This window comes from Chiloscyllium punctatum, chromosome 20 (assembly GCF_047496795.1).
Source record: "Chiloscyllium punctatum isolate Juve2018m chromosome 20, sChiPun1.3, whole genome shotgun sequence".
Classification (NCBI taxonomy): Eukaryota; Metazoa; Chordata; class Chondrichthyes; order Orectolobiformes; family Hemiscylliidae; genus Chiloscyllium; species Chiloscyllium punctatum.
In genome coordinates this window covers 89,310,017-89,331,364 of record NC_092758.1, presented here as the reverse complement: position 1 = coordinate 89,331,364, position 21,348 = coordinate 89,310,017, and the positions used below count along the sequence as shown (strand labels likewise).

General features: G+C 41.3%; 2 protein-coding genes across 2 annotated transcripts in view; both read left to right on the top strand.

The window, feature by feature from the left end:
* The window catches only part of LOC140492256 (uncharacterized), a 62,602-nt gene extending 53,214 nt beyond the window's left edge, over positions 1-9,388 (top strand). Inside the window, exons 13-15 of the mRNA XM_072591187.1 lie at positions 2,633-2,764; positions 5,910-6,834; positions 8,742-9,388. Coding sequence (XP_072447288.1) covers positions 2,633-2,764; positions 5,910-6,834; positions 8,742-8,803 — 1,119 coding nt within the window. The 3' untranslated portion in view covers positions 8,804-9,388. The remainder of the gene's footprint in view (positions 1-2,632; positions 2,765-5,909; positions 6,835-8,741) is intronic.
* A 10,595-nt stretch (positions 9,389-19,983) lies between these two features.
* Positions 19,984-21,348, top strand: part of LOC140492257 (matrin-3-like) — a 92,915-nt gene continuing 91,550 nt past the window's right edge. Inside the window, exon 1 of the mRNA XM_072591188.1 lies at positions 19,984-20,080. The gene's annotated coding sequence lies outside the window, so the exon portion shown is untranslated. The remainder of the gene's footprint in view (positions 20,081-21,348) is intronic.

Here is a 21,348-nt window from a genome sequence, read left to right as displayed (position 1 = left end):
ACAAATAATTGCTGCTTTGTTCAGGTTCAATATCACGTTTTGTATTTATTTCATGATCAGTGCAACCCAAGAACCTATTTTCCATGTTAATCATACATGTGGCAAATGGAGTTTAATGCAGAAACGTGTGAGGTGATTCACTTTTTGGAAGGAATAACAGGAATACAGAGTACTGGGCTAATGGTAAGATTCTTGGTCGTGTGGATGAGCAGAGAGATTTCGGTGTCCATGTGCATAGATCCCTAAGTTGTCACCCAGATTGATAAGGTTGTTAGGAAGTCATACGGCGTGTTAGCTTTTTGTGGTAGTGGGATTGAGTTTTGGAGCCATGAGGTCATGTTGCAGCTGTACAAAACTCTGATGCGGCTGCACTTGGTGTATTGTGTACAGTTCTGGTCACTGCATTACAGGAAGAATGTGGAAGCATTGCAAAGGGTTTAGAGGAGATTTACCAGAATGTTGCCTGGTATGGAGGGAAGGTCTTATGAGGAAAGGCAGAGAGACTTTTTGTTAGAGAGAAGAAGGTTAAGGTGTGACTTAATAGAGGCATACAAGATGATCAGAGGATTAGATAAGGTGGACATTGAGAGCTTCTTTCCTCAGATGGTGATGGCTAGCACAAAGGGACATAGCTTTAAATTTAGGGGTAATAGATATAGGACAGAAGTCAGAGGTAATTTCTTTGCTCAGAGTAGTAGTAAGGGCGTGGAATGCCCTGCCTGTAACAGTAGTAGACCCGTCAGCTTTAAGGGCATTTAAATGGTGATTGGATAAACGTATGGATGATAATGGATTGGTTTCACAGGTCAGCGCAACATTAATGGCAGAAGGGTCTGTACTGCGCTGTAGTGTTCTATGTTCTAACTACAGGTTGTTCTATCTGCACATTTTGTTAATGTGAATTCGCTATAACGCAATTGACGAACTGAGGACACTGTTTCTAAAGCGTGAACTTTTAAAATGTGTGTTAGTTGTAACACGATTACAAGTGCTGTTTCTAAAGCGTGATTTTTCTATAACATGGTGTTGCACAAAACTGTACATTATAGAAAAATGACCCGTATTCCAATTCTATTTGTCAGCACTTAACTCATATCCTTTCTTGGTTGGTATCACAAATATAAATTTAAATGCTACTTAAATGTTATGAGGGTTTCTCCCTCCACCACCTTTATAGACAGTGGGATCCAGAATCCCACCATCCTCTGAGTGAAAGGCATTTTCCTTGCATTCCCCTCTCAACTTTGTGCTCCTTGCCTTAAGTCTATGCCTCAGTCGTTGATCCCACCACCAAGAGGAAAAGTTCCTTGCTGTCTATGCCTGTTATAATGTTATGCATCTCACATCATGTCCCCTCTTAGGCTTCTCTGCTCCAAGGAAAACAACCCCACTCTATCCAAAAGCCCAAAGAACTGCAGAAGCTGACAATAAAAAACAAAAACAGAAATTGCCATAAAACTTAACAGGCAGCATTTATAGACTAGTGGTGCTGGAAGAGTGCAGCAGTTCAGGCAGCATCCAAGTAGCTTCAAAATCGACGTTTCGGGCAAAAGCCCTTCATCAGGAGATGAGAGTTAACACTTCTCGTCTTCAAGTTCTGAAGAAGTGTCATTGGACTCAAAACAAATGTCTTTACTTGTTGTAATTTGGTTAATCTGCCCTCTGAAATGATGAGCAAGACCAAGCTGTAGGGCAATTAGGGATGGACCAAAAATGTTCAAAAAATGTTCCAGCTTTGAACATGGTTTGAAAGGGTTCAGAAAAGATTTACAAGGATGTTGCCAGGGTTGGAGGATTTGAGCTGTAGGGAGAGGCTGAACAGGCTGGGGCTGTTTTCCCTGGAGTGTCGGAGGCTGAGGGGTGACCTTATAGAGGTTTACAAAATTCTGAGGGGCATGGATAGGATAAAAGGGCAAATTCTTTTCCCTGGGATGGGGGAGTCCAGAACTAGAGGGCATAGGTTTAGGGTGAGAGGGGAAAGATATAAAAGAGACCCAAGAGGCAACTTTTTCATGCAGAGGGTGGTACGTGTATGGAATGAGCTGCCAGCGGATGTGGTGAAGGCTGGTCCAATTGCAACATTTAAGAGGCATTTCGATGGTTATATGAATAGGAAGGGTTTGGAGGGATATGGGCCGGGTGCTGGCAATTGGGACTAGATTGGGTTGGGATATCTGGTCAGCATGGACAAGTTGGACTGAAGGGTCTGTTTCACGCTGTACATCTCTATGACTCTGGTTATATTTCTAGGTGTAGTACTGTCTGTTCCTACAGTGGAGAATAATGTAAGATCAACAAGTCAGTTAAAGTCAATTTTTGCCTCTTCTATGTTGATACCATAGGCACAGTGAGCTAACATAGGCAATATCCTAAACTCAGTCTAACATCAGTCCCTGAGCACAGTCTGATTTTTGGACAAACCTCTTGGGTTTGCAAGCTTGAAACAAACTGCAATGCCAAGACAATCTATTCCTTGATCATGTAACCCTTGATTAAATCACTTGACTTCTTAGCCTACACTGTTATTCTTTGTACTGGAAGTGATTTATTGTTTTTGAATTAACTTTCTGTTTTATTATGTAGTCTTGGCAGTGCTTATAAGCCATAAATTTAATATGTATGTTTTTTTAAGGGATTTGTGGAGATGTCCCAAAGTGCAGAAGCTCAAGCCATGGTAAAGTTTTACCAAACAAAACCACCTGTTATTCAGGGCAACATCATTAGAGTGGAAATGTGCCAGAAATACAAGAAACTGAATGTGAAGGTATGTATAAGAACAGTCAACCCAGTGCAAATTGCACTCTCACTTACTCGAAACGCATTTCTTCTTTGTTCAATGATAGTAATAATAAGGATAAAGTGGCTGTCAAATGAATTACGTTGTTAATTGTTATTGTTTGGTCCTCAGATAGAAATGACAGTAATCCTGGCACTTGGCCAAGCAATGTAACAAGGAATGGTAACATTGAGAATTAGCTAATATGAACAACCAACTTACTTGGTTTGGCAAGACAAACAATGCTTTTGCCTGTTAGGATAGGTAAACTTTTCTACAGACAGGTGTTCTAAAAAACTTTCTCTGTCAATATAGGAAGTTCTGTGAGACCGTCTGCTCCCCACCCTGATTGTGAACTGTAGGTGGCGTGAAATGCTTGAATGAAGAAAATGATCAGGCCAGATTTAACCCTCCAATACGGAACAGAACAGTGAATGCTGGAGATCTGAAACAAAAACCACAAATTGCTGGTAAAAACACAGCAGGTCTGGCAGCATCTGTGGGAGGAAAGCAGGGTTAATGTTTTGAGTCCGGAGTCTCTTTATCAGAACAGTTCCGAAGAAGAGTCACCGGATTCAAAACATTAATTCTGCTTTCTTCCCACAGATGCTGCCAAACCTGTTGAGTTTCATCAGCAATTTCTGTTTTTGTTTTGGATTTAACCCTCTATGCTTAAAAATTACTGAAATTTGGTTAAAATTAACAAGAGTATGGTACACTAACCCTGTTCGCAGTGCACTTCTGTGCTTTGAATCTGTTATGACCAGGTGAGGAGTGGTAAATTGGCTCCTCGCTTTTCAATCTATCTGGTTGACCACATCAAATGTTTAAAAGAAATGTTTGCATACAGCCACATTTCTTCTCAATTGAAATGTAATTAACTAGTTTTCACTGTAGCAATGAGGAGCATTCGCAAGGATTTCTTGAATGAAGGAGCAATTTTATTACCTGCTAATCACGAGAAAAAATAAAGTTGTGATATTGCTATGCAGCCTTTGTGAAATCACACCAGCCTTCACAAACATGCATGTGCATGCACGCACACAAAAAATTAAAAGAAGTTCATGCCCAGAACAAATGTAAGTTAATAGAATGCAGAGTTTAGATTCCTTAGGGTGATTTGACACTTAAGGTTTTAGCCTAAGGCCATGGTTCGATAGTAGTGCCTCAATCAACAACGACTGTGAATATTGCAGATATCTTTTAAAGTTCTCAATGTTCTGATGTTTCTGTCTGATCAGCATGGTCACTGGGCACTTTTCCTTCAGAAGCAGAGAGATCTCCAGCTAGTTCAGCACTGCAATTAAAAATCCATCTCTCATTTGCTCTGTCAAAAGAGAGCTTCTTAAAAGTGTTAGTTTATTTCAGTATCTGACTTCTTTGCTTCCGAACTTGATAATTGCAGGTGATGTTTTCATCTCCAACCAGCTCGAAAGCCATAAATCACAAAGAACGTTCGGCTGGCTGGTTTAACTATTTTTGGTACAGTGTTAATGTTAGTTTGGATTGCTTTGGTTCTACTATAGTTTCATCAAACTTGGTGACCTGTGGGGTCAGGTGATCACTGTGACAATTTTAATGTAGTGCTTTTGTTCGTTTTTAAAATCACCTAGCAACATAAAAATCCCGAGTCTTTATGTCAGACAATGGAATGTGAAAATCATTGTTTCATATTTTACCACTATCGTGACCAATAGCCTTGATTCCTTTGCTGGAGGCAGGTTAGGGTTTCATAAATTTGTGACACTGGGTCTTGTGATAGAAATAGGGCTCAATATGATTTTTAAGACATGGTTGTGTGTTTGCCCTTCACAATCAACTTGCTGGAGAAGCCTGGAACAGAGCAGAAGCAAGTCCAGAAGAGGGTTAGTCTGTTTAGGTTTCCTATAAAGCAGAAATGCTTCTCTAGATATCATAAAAGAAATCTTGGACCCATTCCGAAAACCACCACCACTTGTTCCCGTATCCTTGTGCCTCCCCAAAGCACTTGGCTGTTAAAATTGGGTTCTTGCATTTGTATTAATGGCTGATATTTCTGCCACTTAAATGTTAGGTGAGAAGGGAACCAAGTTATTTTTAATCAAAAGTCTGAATGAAGCATATATTTAATGTTGCTGTTTGATATATTATTGATGTTGACCTATGAGGAATTAACATTTTCTTGACAATAGCAACCAGTGAAGAAATCACAACTGTAGCTTGAGTTTAAGACCTTGTTTGGGAAACCAAACAAAATGAAGAAAACCAAAACAAAGCTTTATTTCCCTCTGCTCGCAAAGGCTTCTGTGAAAACTCCTTTTAAATCCATGGCCTCTTAACACCGAGATGAACAAAACTAAGAGAACGAACATCTCCCAGGTGGTGTTATGGGTGGCACGGTGACTTAGCAGTTAGCACTGCTGCCTTACTGTGCAAGGGTCCTGGGTTCGATTCCCGCCTCGGGTGACTGTCTGTGTGGAGTTTGCACGTTCTCCCCATGCTGCGTGGGTTTCCTCCAGGTGCTCTGGTTTCCTCCCCACAATCCAAAAATGTGCAGGTTAGGTAAATTGGCCATGCTAAATTGTCCATAGTGTTCAGGGATGCGGAGGTTAGGTGCATTAATCAGGGGTAAATGTTGAATAATAGGGTGGGGGAGTGGGTCTGGGTGGGATGCTCTTCGGAGGGTCGGTGTGGACTTGTTGGGCCAAAGGGCCTGTTTCCACACTGTAGGCAGTCTATGATTCTATGACCTGTAGTTTCCCTTCCAAGCCATGCATGATCCTGACTTAGATCTATGTTGCCATTCCTTCAATGTCATTGGGTCAAAATCCTGGAACTTCCTAAATGGATAGACATAGACAGCAGTGGTTCAAGAAGGCAGCTCACTACCATCTCCTCAAGTGCAATTTGGGATGGACAATAAATGCTAACCTTGCCAACAACTCTCACATCTCGTAAATGAGTTACATGAAAAATGAAGAATGCTTTCCATCAGACTGAAAGCCACCAGTGAGAATAATACTCTTAAATGTGCATATCATAGCTCTGTAACTTTCACTTGTTATAGTGTCTGTTATCATCATGTTATTTTAAACTATCAGTCAGTAGTAGACAGTGAATGATTAGTAAGATTGTTATTGATTTGTCATTACAGTTTCCAGACTGGGATCCAACAGCCGGTGGTATGCCTCCTTTTGCAGCATCTCTGTACAGGTTACATGGTATCCAGCAAAATATTACTGCACCTGAAGAAGACATCTTCGAACCAACATGTACCCCAAATTTAGCTGAACTCAGAGCTAAACATTCAGAACAGCTGATAAAGTGGACCAAAGTGCCGCTTGAGGGCAATATGCCATTTAAAAGTAAATTGTGGTTTCCTGAAACTTATAAAGGAAAAGAACTTGAGTGTTTCAGGTTGTTACCATATGCTTTCAAAGTTCCGATGCTAGAAACTCACGAACGATATTTACAAAGTATTACTGGAACTCCTGACATGTATGATTTAAATACACCAAAGATAGATGACGCATTTATTCAACTACTGATTGGCAAGAAAGTTATACGTTCCCGTGAAGATCTCGATAAAAAGTTAGGAGAACCAGAGAAGGTGTTATGCAAGGCGCAGACAAAAGTAGCAGAAATTGTAAGTCCACTTTTACTTGCGATACAGAAGTACGAACTGGATGAGTTATCTGGAGAACTAGACTCCTTCACTACAGAACAGCTGAAAGAGAGACTGCAGTCAACAGTAACTTCGTGCCATCAATCAATTTTGTATGCTGGACAGACTCATTGCTGGTTGACCAGTCTTCGTGCTGAAAATTTGCTACAGTTATTCAAATTCAAAACCCCTGTTAAACCTCAAGAACATCCAAACATGACATCATCTGACTTGCTGGGTACTGATATTGCAGAACAGGTGCAAAAGAGGGGTGAGGTGTTGAGGCGTAACACTCCCATGCCAGCAACAAAGAAAAGGCCAGTTCCTCATATTAACAAGAAGAAAATCATTTTCCAAAGACAGCAGAGGAAGCAGCCACCATATTACCGGAACCCAAATCCATCCAGAGGCCGTGGTGAGACTTTCTCTTGTTTCTGGTGGGGATAGAGGCAAATAGAAGAGGGGATAAAAATACATTTAAAGTTTTTTTTTGAGAATAAGTACCAAATTGTGATTAGATTAAATTGTTTAAAGTTTATGAACAATTAAGTATTCCAAGTTTTACTTTCAAACTTTTGCCTCTTATTGGCAAATGATTGGAAATATTTCAATCTTTTAAGAAAACAAATTGAAAATTGTAAACTTTAGTATAATTTACTTTTTTTGTATATGAGTGTGCGTCAAGATCAATTCTCAGCTGCAACAGCTATGTACTAAATACAATGAAGAAGTTAATTTCTAATGAAAGACTAAATTGATATGTGTTTTAGAAAGTTAGAATTTTGTAAAAACTGGGAGAATGTATATTGGATTCCAATATAGGTCCGCTCTGGATGGAACGCAACTAGGGGGTAAGAGTAAGGCATTATTTGCAAAGTTTTGGTGAATAAAACCTTTTGTAATAGAGAGATTATATGAGCTAAACTTATGAAGAGCTATAAAGAAAATAGCAAGAGCAACAGCTTAGCATGCAAAATCAAAGTATGTAGTTTTCAGGCATTGGAAGTATTACTTTGAAAAAGAAACATGCCTGAGCATGCATACTGATAAAAGGTGTAGGATAAAATGTTACTGGAGGATGGGGTGAGTTTGGGATTAAGGAGACCTGCAGCTCAGTTGAATATGCTAATAGATCAAATACATCACCTGGAGCCAGCACTCTTATTAAAAATGAAGTACCAATATAATTATTGTGATAATGCTTATATTTGGGTCTTACCTGTCAGTCAAATTTATTGCTGATAACTGTATGCTCCATGTGGGTCCTGTGTCACTCTACATTTCCCATCTGGTCTATTTACTACTCTAAGTCTCCCCTGAATTTGAATCTTGGATAGGGTACTGCATTCTCAGTTACTTGCTCCTGTCTTCGGACCCTCCAGTCCCAAGATGGGGAAGTTATAGAGTGCTGAGATCAGCTACACAAATTCTCTGGGAAAGGTTAAACTCTTTAAATAAAAAGTAAAATCTGCCTTAACCTATCCCCAAGGTTCCAAGTGAATTTGTATTGGGAATGAGATGGACACAAAGATAGAACCATAGAGTCATAGAGTAATACAGCATGGAAGCAGGTCTTTCAGCCCAAACTGTTCCATGTTGACCATGGGGCCCACTCAGCTAGTTCCAATTGCCCACATTTGGTCCATATCCCTCAAAACCATTCCTTTCGCTGTACCTTTCCAAATGTTTTTTAAATATTGCTACTGAACCTGCCTCAACCACTTTCTCTGACAGCCCATTCCATAAATGCATGACTCGCTGCGTGAAGAAGTTGCCTCTCAGGTCCTTCTTAAATTTTCCCCTCTCACCTTAAACCTATGTCCTCCAGTTTTCAATTCCCCATTCCTGGGAAAAAGACTGTGCATTCATCTTCTTTATGCTGCTCATGACTTTATACACCTCAATAATGTCACCCCTCATTCTCCTTCGTTCCAAGGAATAGAGTCCTGTCCTGGCCAACCTCTCCCTTGAACTCAAGCCAATTAGTCCTGGCAACATCCTTGTAAATCTTCTTTGCACTTTTTCCAGTTTAATTATGTCTTTCCTATAACAGGGTGACCAAAACTGTACACAATACTCTAATTGCAGCCTCACCAATGATTTGTACAACTATAACATAAAACATCCCAACTCCAATATCCAGTGCCTCAACCAATGAAGGCTAGCATGTTAAATGCATTCTTTACTACCTTGTCTACCTGTGATGGAGCCATCTTCTTCAAAACCCTGCAGTGCGCCATTGCACTATATCAGATGTTTTACCAAATGTTAAATTGTTTCTTGATAATATGTTTGTTAATATCCTTAATTGTTTTATTACAGGACGATCATATAGAGGACACCTCAGAGTGCATCCTATCTTAAAGAATATATTCATCCCTTGAAGCTGGTAAGAGCAGTATGATGTCCACTGGATCACAGCAGAAGGAATCCCTCCCATTTTGGATTTAAATATTTTAGAACAGTTTTGTTGTTGAATATCAAGTTTAAGTTAGACCTTAAAGGAAGACAAAATTAAATTGACAAAGGTCAACTTTTTCTTATGTTTATTGTTGCAGAAGTAGAAATTTGAAATTTATGATCTTCCCGTGCTACACTGTTCTCTAGCCAAAATGGTGATTTAATGATTTGTTCTGAACAATAGACCATTTTGTTATGGCAGTGAGCTAGTCAGCTTTCTCTCCAGAAATCTGCCAAGGTCCTCAAGCTGGAACCTGTTCTGAATTTTCTAGGGCAGCTCAATCTAATTTTTCCCACCCTGCGTTGCCTCTTCACAGATGCTTCAATGTAAGGACAAGATTGTTTAACTTGCTTTGTGGGAGTTTTTTTAAAATTCTTGTGTTATATCCAAGTCAATGATGTTTAATGTCCTAGAATTCTATTAATGTTGTAAAATGATGTGATCAAAATAAATGTTGAGTGTAACAACCTTATAATAATATCTTGTTAATAAATCTGGAAAATTTCCAGCTTTGTAGTCCATGCTTGCAATAATCTCTATTTCTTCAGGGATTTGTCTCGTGCCTAACTGTCACTTCTGCCATGATGTCTTAAATAAAAACTGCACCTTTTATGATCTAGAGATGAGAGTAGCTGAAGACCTGATTTTTTTAATGACAAGGAATCATGTGCACATTGTAAAGCAAAGTGTCAAATGATCTGTGATGAAATGCAAATACTTCTGGGCCACTACAAATGGGTGGAAATTTTGGATTTCAAGTGGGTAGAAGCATGACTAATCCCTTTGTTCAGCATCTGGTATCCTGCAGACAAGGAACTTATGCTTTTGTACAACATCATCACAGTGACCTCTGTTTTTCAATGTTTAATGCAGTTCATGCATGTATTACAGAGCCCATGCTAACAATAGAAAATTAACTTGGGTTATGTGCATATGAAATGAAGTGTGGAAGTCAGTAAAACATTTAAAAGGATGCAGTTCCATAAGCAACAAGTCAGAATTCTGTAAAAAGGTGGAAATTTCTCCTACCTATAAGTACATCAAGTCCCGATCCACTATTTGAAGCTCCACTCTGTCATCTTGGATTATAGTCAGCCCTCAGTCATTCTGTCCCCAGGAAGGGTTTTTTTCACACTGTTGTTCTGAGTTTTTATTATTAGATTTTTTTGGTAATTAATCATCCACTTACTGAGCTGGTGCATTTACAGAAAGAGAGAATCCCTCGAAGGTTGTTGAAGTATGGAATCTGCCAGCTGTTTTAAATACAAACATGTTTGTGTTTCCTTTATACCCTTGAAAACATCATCCTGGGCTGCCAAATGCCATGTCTTACACTGATCCCTGTTCATTTGTTTGCAGCCACCAATGTCTTCCAGTCTTAGTTTGAAATGTGACGTGGCATGTTACATTATTTGTGGGAACTGATTTCCCGGACACCTGTCTTTTATGTTTCTCAGAATGTCAAGCTTTTCCTTCACATAGGTGGTGCTGTTTTTTTTAAAAAAATGACATATTTGTAAGTCTTGCCTTAAATGTTCATTTGTTGAACTGTGCTGCGTATTCTCTCTCACACCAAGGAAGGAGGTCTCAAGTGAAGCTCCTCCCCAATACAAGTTTCTTCAATAACAGTGATGAACTATGTCACAGATTGGCTGTGTATTGCCAAAACACTTTGTAAAGCATCACGTGTAAATTCAATTCCACAGCCTCCCTCTCTTCCCCCCCCCCCCCCCCCCCCCCCCCCCCCCCCCCCCCCCATTAAGAATCTATCACAACATTAAATACACATAAGGACTCTGCCACCCAAAGCTTCTTACACAATCCATGACAAAGCAACTTGCTTGATAGAGATACCCCATTCTAACACCTTCAACAGTACTCCCTCATTATCAAAGCATGATGGCAGCTTGCGTACCATCTACAAGATGTTCTGCAACAGATCCTTTGACAGCACCAAACTGATGACCTGTACCACATAAAGGACAAAGGCAACACATACATAGAAATGCTACCATCTGCAAGATGCCCTCCAAGCAGTATCATTCTGACTTTGAGTTATATTGTTTTCCCCTCCCTGTCATTGGGTTAAGATCCTGGAATTCTTTGCCTAACAGCACGTAGGTGCACTTGCACTGCTTTAACTCCAGTGGCTCAAGGAGACAGCTCACCACCTTCTCAAGAGTGATTAGGGACAAGCTTTCATGATAAACAATTTTCACATCCCATGAATGAATAGAAAACATTATTAATGACAGTGTTTTTTCTCAATGAAGAATGGCCTGCAATACAGAAATTTAAGGAGTAGAACTATTTATTTCTTCAATGTACAGGGTTACTCGTGGATTTTTTATGTTCATTCTTGGGGTATGGGCATCACTGTCCAAGCTAGATTTATTGCTTATTCATAACTGTCCTTGAGAAGCTGGTGATGATATCCCTTCTTGAACTGTTGCAAACTTTGGTGAGACTAAATTGTCAAAGGAGTATAGGAGACTGCCTGATGTACAAAGGGCATTAGTTTGCTTAAGTTGGAATGGTTGGATAATGGGGAATGTGTGCAATGGAGTGGGGAATAAAAAGTGAATATGAGAGGAATGTTGTATTTATTGTGGAGAAGTAAGATACCATTTTGGTTCTGATTATGTTGAGTTTATGAAAAGAAAACAAAGTAAACATAGTGCATAAACCCGTTTGGACTTGAAACGTTGTGAAGAAACTGCCCAAATAATGTGCAGTTCAGAAAAGTCATTGCTGATACAGGGTATTTGTGTGAGAAAACCATCACATGCTTTGATTTTCACACCAGACTGTCGAACGAGAATTGCTCCACCTGCTTCTTAATTATAAACGTGTATTAACTTAGAGTTTTTAAGTACTGAGGAAAATGTTTATTGATATAAGATATAATCCACAAATAGAATGTTTATTTGGCTAAGTGATTTAACATAGAATCATAAAGCTGGACAGCAGAGAAATAGACCCTTCGGTCCAACTCATCCATGCTGACCAGATATCCTAAATTAAGCAAGTCCCATTTGTCAGCATTTGGCCCATATCCCTCCAAACCTTCCTATTCATATACCCATCCAGATGCCTTTTAAATATTGTAATTGTACCAGCGTCCACCACATCCTCTGACAGCTCACTCCATACACGTACCATCCTCTGCATCAAAAAGTTGCCCCTTAGTTCACTTTTAAATCTTTCCCCTCTCACCTTAAACCTCTGCCCTCTAGTTTTGGACTGCCCCACCCTTGTCTAATTGCATACCATAATTTTTGTTTTTGTAAGGAATTTGTTTTTGCAATTTCATGATAATGGATGTTTGTTAATGAAGGATAGGGAGATACCTGTAGATTGGTACACAATTGGCTCCTGATTAGTGCCTTTGCTGGATAATAGATGAGCTGGCAAGGAGAGGAAAGGACAAAGAGTGATTTGTGGGAGAAGAGTTGGCATTTGATTTAGCATTGGGGCTAAAAAGGGACATGGCAATGATTTGGGGCATATTGGGTATGGGGACCCATGCAATATGGGCTATAAGGAGCCTAGCGTCAGGAGCATCTGATCACACAAGGGACCATTGGGGATGGTAGATAGGCATTGATTGGCACAGGCAGTATGAGGGATTATATGAAGGGTACATAGGAATTGGGTAGCACAGGGGACTAGAGCAGAGACAATGAGGGACTGAGAGTCGATGGATCGTTTCTGTTTAAACATTTATATTTTTACTTTGCATACAATGCTGGAGTCTCCAAGAGGCTTGGCTGGTTGCCAGCCAAGGGCAGGTTCTTCCTGGTTTGCCTGACCTGACCGCCAGTTCTGCCCATGCTCACGGACCAAAAATCTGACGTGGATATCATTTTCATGGGCTAGGATTCATCCTTACTCTGGACCCCTGGAAATCAGGGTCAAAGAAATTGATGTGGATAGAATGTTTCCATTTGTGCAAGGATCCAAAAGTATGGGCCATAAATTCAATAAGAAACTTGGAAAATATGGATCAGTAAACATTGCACGATCAGGAAGGAGAGATACCAATGAATTGAGACTTAATCTGAGTGAGTATACAGTTTGGGGAATTTGGACGCAGCATTGGAATTCAGTGCAGAGGGGAAGAAGTGCTTTTTGCATTTTTTTGGCTCATATTTTGTAAGGTTGTTTTTAAACAGGATGAATCGAAGTCTGGGATCAGGGGACCAGCACAAAAGAGTAACATCACAGGTAAGCCAAAGTTCATTGGTTGGTGATAGCTATTAATTTGACTATTATTTTAGGTCATTTTCAGACTGAAGGTAATTGGGGAAATATGTACACACTGCAAACTAAAATACCAGTATGAAATTATTAAAAATATAATTAAAGCTTATGCAATTAAAATAGAGCTGCTGGGCCAGGAAATGTGTTGTACCTGCATGTGGGAGCTGGTGGAGCCCATTGTGGATCACAGTGGGCACATCTGCAGTAAGTGCTGGTTGCTTGAGAAACTCTGGCTCAGAGTTGATGAGCTGGAGCCGAGCTTTGTACACTGCAACAGTGGTGGTGGGGTGTGGAGATACCTGAATGCTGTGTTTCAGGAAGCAGTCCCGTCTCTTAGATTAACTACATCAAGCCGAATCAGTGGTCAGGGATGAGACTATGATTGAGGGAGATAGAGGAATCCGAGGGTACTGCTGAAATACTGAGGAGAAAGTGAGGACTGCAGATGCTGGAGATCAGAGCTGAAAATGTGTTGCTGGGAAAGCGCTTTTCCAGCAACACATTTACTGCTGAAATACCCTCAGCCCTTGAGCTTGTCTAACAGGTTTGAGATGCCTCTGTGGATGAGGGTGGGGGCTGTAGGGAGGATGAGCGAACTGACCATAACACCGTGGTACAGGGAGCCATTCAAGGAAAGGAAGGAAAGAGAAATGTAGTTGTAATTGGGTATAGTACAATCAGGGGAATACATATATTGTTCTCTGTGGCCAGGATCAAGAGTCCTGTGTTGCCTGCCTGGTGCCTGCATTCAGGGATCTAGAGGAACTTGGAGTGGGAGAGGAAAGATCGAGTAGGTAATAATCATATAACTTGGAGGTGCTGGTGTTGAACTCGGGCTGATAAAGTTAAAAATCACACAATACCAGGTTATAGTTTAACAGGTTAATTTGGAAGCACTAGCTTTTGAAGCACTGCTCTTCATCAGGTGGTTGTGGAGAATAAGACCATAAGACACAGAATTTGTAGTCAAAGTACAGTGTTATGGAGATGCAATGATACAGTAAACAATTTTAGATTCAGTCTTTCATCTTTTAGAATGGGATCTGCTGCTTTCTGTTCTTTAATATGTAAATCCCAGAATTACTTTTAAATTACATTCTCAAGATATCTCTAGCTTTTCTAACAATAGGTGCCATTTCAGCTCAGACAATGCATTAAGGTGTGAGGTCTGTCTGTGTTCTAACGTTGAGTCAAACTGGTTCTATTTCGAAAGTGGGATTTACAGGGTATTACATGGATTCATGGAGTTTTTGAGCACCTCATAAGCTTATATGTGTGCGCGAATTTGTTTTTTGCGGAATTACATTTTATTTTGCTCAAAAATAATGATATAGGTGGAGGAAAGAGGTTCTGCTGGGACAATATGAGCAGCTAGGGGCTAAATTAAAAAACCAAAGCACTAACCTTATTTAATATTTCCACCATTTCTTCATCCTCCATAAGATTTCCTCTTTAATTTGCATTGATTTTACTAGATTAATCAAGCTTTTAATTCAGCATTTTTGTTTTTTTAATTCTCCTTATCCATCTGCACCTTTTACATCATCAGACTGTACCCGATTTCTTCGAAACAGATGCTCATTTACGAATATGACAGAAATGAACTATTTGGCCCAACCAGTCCATCCTGATTTTTATGCTCCACTCAAACAGCCTTATGTTTTTCCTTCTTTAAATCTACTATTGTATCCATTTATTCACTTAGCATTTTGTTAAATACATCTGTACTATTTACTTCAATTCTGTTAAGGAGATCCACATTATCACCATCTTTGAGTAAAGAGGTTTGAGAAGATATGTAGCTCAGGTTGAGGTTCTGGCTGTAAGTTTGCTCGCTGAGCTAGAAGGTTCATTTTCAGACATTTCGTCACCATACTAGGTAACATCATCAGTGAGCCTCCAGTGAAGCGCTGGTGTTATGTCCCACTTTCTATTTGTGTGTTTAGGTAAAACAAATGTCATTTACCAAACACCATGCAAGAACTGTAACAAACAGTACATTGGACAAACAGGCAGAAAACTAGCCACCAGGATACATGAACATCAACTAGCCACAAAAGCACTTGACCCACGAGTATCCTTACATAGAGATGAGGAAGGACACTACTTTGACTGGGACAACACATCCATTCTAGGACAAGCCAAACAGAGACACACATGAGAGTTCCTAGAAGCATGGCATTCCAACCTGAACTATATCAACAAACACATTGATTGCAACCCCATCTACCACCCTCTGAGAAAAAGAACCAGAAATAACATCACCAACCCAAGGAAACCCGAACACACAAATAGGAAATGGGACAGAACACAGTGCTTCATTGGAGGCTCACTGATGATGTTACGTAGTATGGTGACAAAACATCTGAAAACAAACCTTCCAGCTCAGTGAGCAAACTTACTTCCAGGTTTTTTTCTGAATTCTTGCTCTTTTGGTGACTGTTTATATTAATTATGCTCATCCCTACAAAAGAAATATTTTCTCTATAATCCACCCCTTTACCACACCATATTGTTTGTGTTCTGACATTCTTTTTCAATTTTCCTTTCTAATTATTTTAGCTATTTCCCTCAAATGCAATATTTTTTCATGAAGCATCTTTATCATTGCCTGTTTTCTATTGTTGTCTGTTCTAATATTGAATCAAATCTTTATTACCCATTCATGGGATGCACAAAAGCACAAGTATAAGCCAGCATTAATAGCCTAATTATGCGTGAGATACAACTTGGTGGCTTTTTGCATTTGAGGACAGTTGGAGCCAGAACATGATAACACAAAATATGAATGATTGATTTTCAACTTCCATCATTCATATTACTATCTGAGGTCTTTACAGAGTTAAGTAACTTTTCAAAAATGTCAAATACTACGCTGAAATAAGTGACGTGAACACCTGATAATAATTCAATAGAAGGGGACAGTTTCAGGTTGTGGTCTTGACCATTTATGACCAAGATGAAGAAATATTTATTCTAGCCACCAACTAGCCATGAAACAACACAACCAGCTATCCTTAGTAGCCACACACGCAGATGACAAGCAACATGAGTTTGACTGGGACAACACCACTATTATCGGACAAGCCAAACAGAGAACAGCCAGGGAATTCCTAGAGGCATGGCACTCATCCACTGATTCAATCAACAAGCACATCGACCTGGACCCAATATACCGGTCACTGCAGCGGACAACTGGAACTGACAACCGGAAGCGGCAGATTCATACCACTATAAATGCCGGAGAAAAGATCATAGAAGCCCTTCACAGGAGGCTCCCAAGCACTGAGGATGCCACATAGACAGGGACGAAACGTCTGCAACACAAATTCCCAGCTCGGCGAACACAACCACAACAAATATTTATTCTCTTAAAAGTAGTGAACCTGTGGAATTCTCTACTGAAGAAGGCAGGGGAGGCTCAAGTGTCTTCAAAATAGAGATTTCATTTTCATCAAACACATTGAGATATGAAGAGAATGCAGGGATATGGCATTGAGATAAAGAGTCAGCCATGATCCTGTTGGAAGTTTTCTGAAGAAGGGTTCCTGGAGCTGAAACATTAACTCCCTGAGGTAACAGTGGCTGAAGGACCTGAACTTAAGGGAATTTCTATTTGCCAGGATTTGGTGTTGGAGAGACTGTTAGGTCTGAAGGTTGATAAGTCTCCGGGACCTGATGGCCTGCATCCCAGGGTACTGAAGGAGGTGGCTCGGGAAATCGTGGATGCGCTGGTGATTATTTTCCAGAGTTCAATAGAATCGGGGTCGGTTCCTGAGGATTGGAGGGCGGCTAATGTTGTGCCACTTTTTAAGAAGGGTGGGCGGGAGAAAGCAGGAAATTATAGACCAGTTAGTCTGACCTCAGTGGTGGGAAAGATGCTGAAGTCTATTATAAAGGATGAAATTACGGCACATCTGGATAATAGTAACAGGATAGGAAAGAGTCAGCATGGATTTATGAAGGGGAAATCATGCTTGACTAATCTTGTTGAATTTTTTGAGGATGTAACTCGGAAGATGGACGAGGGAGATCCAGTGGATGTAGTGTACCTGGACTTTCAGAAAGCTTTTGATAAAGTCCCACACAAGAGGTTAGTGAGTAAAATTAGGGCGCACGGGATTGGGGGCAAAGTACTAGATTGGATAGAGAATTGGTTGGCTAATAGGAAACAAAGGGTAGTGATTAACGGCTCCATTTCGAAATGGCAGGCAGTGACCAGTGGGGTACCGCAGGGATCCGTGCTGGGACCGCAGCTTTTTACAATATATGTAAATGATATAGAAGATGGTATCAGCAATAACATTAGCAAATTTGCTGATGACACAAAGCTAGGTGGTAGGGGATTACAGGGTGACCTGGACAAGTTAGGTGAGTGGGCAGATGCATGGCAGATGCAGTTTAATGTGGATAAATGTCTGGTTATCCACTTTGGTGGCAAGAACTGGAAGGCAGATTACTACCTCAATGGTATCAAATTAGGTAAAGGGGCTGTTCAGAGAGATCTGGGTGTTCTTGTCCACCAGTCAATGAAGGCAAACATGCAGGTACAGCAGGTCGTGAAGAAGGCTAATAGCATGCTGGCCTTCATAACAAGAGGGATTGAGTATAGAAGCAAAGAGGTGCTTCTGCAGCTGTACAGGGCCCTGGTGAGACCACACCTGGAGTACTGTGTACAGTTCTGGTCTCCAAATTTGAGGAAAGACATTCTGGCTATTGAGGGAGTGCAGCGTAGGTTCACGAGGTCAATTCCTGGAATGGCAGGATTGCCTTACACGGAAAGACTGAAGCGATTGGGCTTGTATACCCTTGAGTTTAGAAGACTGAGAGGGGATCTGATTGAAACGTATAGGATTATGAAAGGACTGGACACTCTGGCAGGAGGGAACATATTTCCATTGATGGGGGAGTGCCGAACCAGAGGACACAACTTAAAAATACGGGGTAGACCATTTAGGACAGAGATGAGGAGAAACTACTTTACCCAGAGAGTGGTGGCTGTGTGGAATGCTCTGCCCCAGAGGGCAGTGGAGGCCCAGTCTCTGGATTCATTTAAGAAAGAATTGGATAGAGCTCTTAAAGATAGTGGAGTCAAGGGTTATGGAGATAAGGCTGGAACAGGATACTGATTGGGAATGATCAGCCATGATCATATTGAATGGCGGTGCAGGCTCGAAGGGCAGAATGGCCTACTCCTGCATCTATTGTCTATTGTCTATTGTCTATAACTCTATTTCTCTCCACAGGTGCTGCCAAACCTGTTGTGTTTTGTCCAGCAATTTCTGATTTTGTTTGATTTTCAGCACTGGCAGTTCTGTGGGGTGTTTTTTTTGGAAGAGCAGCACCTTATTGAAGATGTCTAGAGATGAGCAATAAATTCCATGCTTACATCTCATGAGTGAATTAGTGGCAAGGTGGTAGCATTCTCACCCACAGACTAGGAGGTCTGGCTTCAAGTAGGAGCAAGTTACTACAGATGCTGGAATCTACTGAAAGCCGAAAATGGTGAAGGTCACTGCAGGTCAGGCAGCATCCATGGAGAGAGCAAGCTAATGACAGGTGTTGGACAGGGACCTGGCATGGGTAGTCAGACCACGTGCTGAGCTTCCCTCTATTTGAAATTCTTTACCAGACTGTAACGTCAATCCTTATAATAGTATCATCCTTAATTATAATATGCTATAATTATCTTATTTATAACTTAGTGTGTAAAAAATAAGTAATGCTGCTACTTTTCCTTTTATATTCCTCTTTTGTATCCAAGCTTTGTATTTAGGTACTTGTACATAAGATGGTGCCATTAAAGGCTGCCATTGTATAAAATCTTTTCACCTTACCCCCATACAGAAGTACATGCTACAATAAAGGATATTTTATTCTTTTCTAATGTTTTGAGTTTAGATGACTCTTCATCAGAGTCCCAAAAGCTCCAAAGGGGTGTAATAATATCTCCGAATAGGTTGATTAGGAAAATTGATAAAATAGCAAAACTGAGGTTGGAGATGCATTTTATTCATGTTTTGATGATGCATCTAAAATGGAACCTTGGAGGTCACAGCAGGTTGGAAGGTGTCCATGGATATAAAGCAAGCTAATGTTTTGAGTCCAGATGACTCTTCATCAGAGCTGACTTGAACTCATTGAGTCATGCAGCACGGAAACAGATGCTAAGGTCCAACTTGTCTATGCCGACCAGATATCCTAAATTAAGCTAGTCCCATTTGCCATCATTTGACCTAGGTCTGAACCCTTGCTATCCAATATAACCACCAGCTGATTAAGAATCATCTAGACCAGTTTCCGTCCAGAAGACTCTAAGAGCTGACTTCACACCAGCTCTCAAAAAGTATGGTGTTGGAAGAGCACAGCCGGTCAGAGAGCATCCGAGGAGCAGGAGAGTCGATGGTTCGAGCATAAACTCTTCATCAGGAAGCTTCTGCTCCAAACAGCGACTGTCCTGCGCCTCGGACGTTGCCTGACCGGCTATGCTTTTCCAGCGTCACACTTTGTGACTCCGATCTCCAACATCTGCAATCCTCACTCTCTCCTTCACATCAACTCTTAAAGAGTCATCAAAACTTCAGCCGTTAGCTCTCTCTCCAGTGGGTGCTGCCTGACCCGCTGTGATCTCCAGCCACTTGTTGCTTTCAGTACAGATTCCAGCATCTGCAGTAAATTTGCTCCCAGAAAACGGAGACAGTGAGCACTGCAGACAGGTGAAGCTGGAAAAGCACGAGAGGGACAGAATGCTCCAGGGGTGCCTGATGCGTCACGTGCGCCTCGCTTGTAACAAAGTTTGTTGGTGGGCGGGGCGGGGTTTGCGCATGCGCTGTTGCTGCCCCGCTCGGGCGGAGCGCGGTGCAGCATGGGAGTGCCGGGCCGCGCGGTGCATGGTGGGGCTGTGGCCTGCTCCCACTCGCTCGAGCGGCTGCTGGAGGTAAGAGAGCGGCGTGAGGCTGTGGAGAGTGAGTGAGATGGGGGAGGAGGAGGAGGGGAAAGGAAAGGAAAGAGAAAAAGGTTTTTAAATATCCTCGCACTGAGACTCCTAAAGAGGGGGACGGGGCACCGTGGGTAAACCGGCGGGCGGGAGGGAATGTTTGTTGAAGGGGGTTGGAGGAGAGTCGGTTAACGGTCGGTTTTTTTTTTCCCCTTTGCCCGCCCGAGCGGCGCCGCCATTTTGTGATGGAAGGGAGAGGCCGCGCAGAGAAAATGCTCAACTCCACAGAGGCCTGTTCCTCACACACGCACACACACAACCTAACCCTCCAGACCGTGTAAACACACACACACTCACTCTCTCTCTCTCATTCCTGGGGAAAACAAAAATCCGAGGCATCCCTCCGCGAGAAAGCCCGCCGAGCAGCGACGGTTTTACAAAAGGAACAACAGAGAGAGAGAGAGAGAGAGGGAAAAAAATTCCTACTCCTTGCGGGCGGGCGGGCGTCGACAAATAAAACCTCGCCGCAGCCTCGGCCCGTCGCAAATAAACTGTTAGAAGGTTTTTAAAAAACATACTTTTTTGTGTCAGGAGAGAAAGCCAGATAAATCATTTCGAGGAGTGTGACGGATTCATAGGGATTTTTCCCTCCTTTCCTTAGGTTTTCGGGGAAGCTGTAAATAAACCTCACCCCTTGGCCTGTAAATAAACCGCAGGAACTCGAAAGCTCCTTCCTCCCCGGGATTTAAATAAATGTAAATCTCGCGGCAGGGTTACACACTCTTGGGAAAACATGATTAACCACAGGAAGCAAATTGTGAAGGTTTGGGGATTGTAATATATATGCGACAGAGCACAGAAGTTTAATTACTCGCATGTAATTTGTGACCCCCCACTGAAAGGAAAACTTAACAACCTGCACCGGTTTTGTAAATATGGGCAGTTTTCCTCTTTTGCTGCAGACGATTAAATAACGCGTGGAGCATTCAAGGTGATGTGCTTCCCAGTATTCGTGGTCACCTTTATGTCCACCTGTAAAGATAGGTTTATAATCTCAGCAAGTCGTAAAGAAACTATAGTTTGTTTATTATATTTCTTCCTTACTCTACTGTGGATAGTATTCTAGTGCGTGCTTTCTGCAGCAAACCAAACAAAAAAGTACGCTAAACGCTGGAAAGGTGAAGTGAAAATGACAATGTTAGGAGTGCTTAGAGTGAAAGCTTCAGTAGAGAGTGGGAAAAGAGGCAAAGTTTAAGATGTGCATTTCC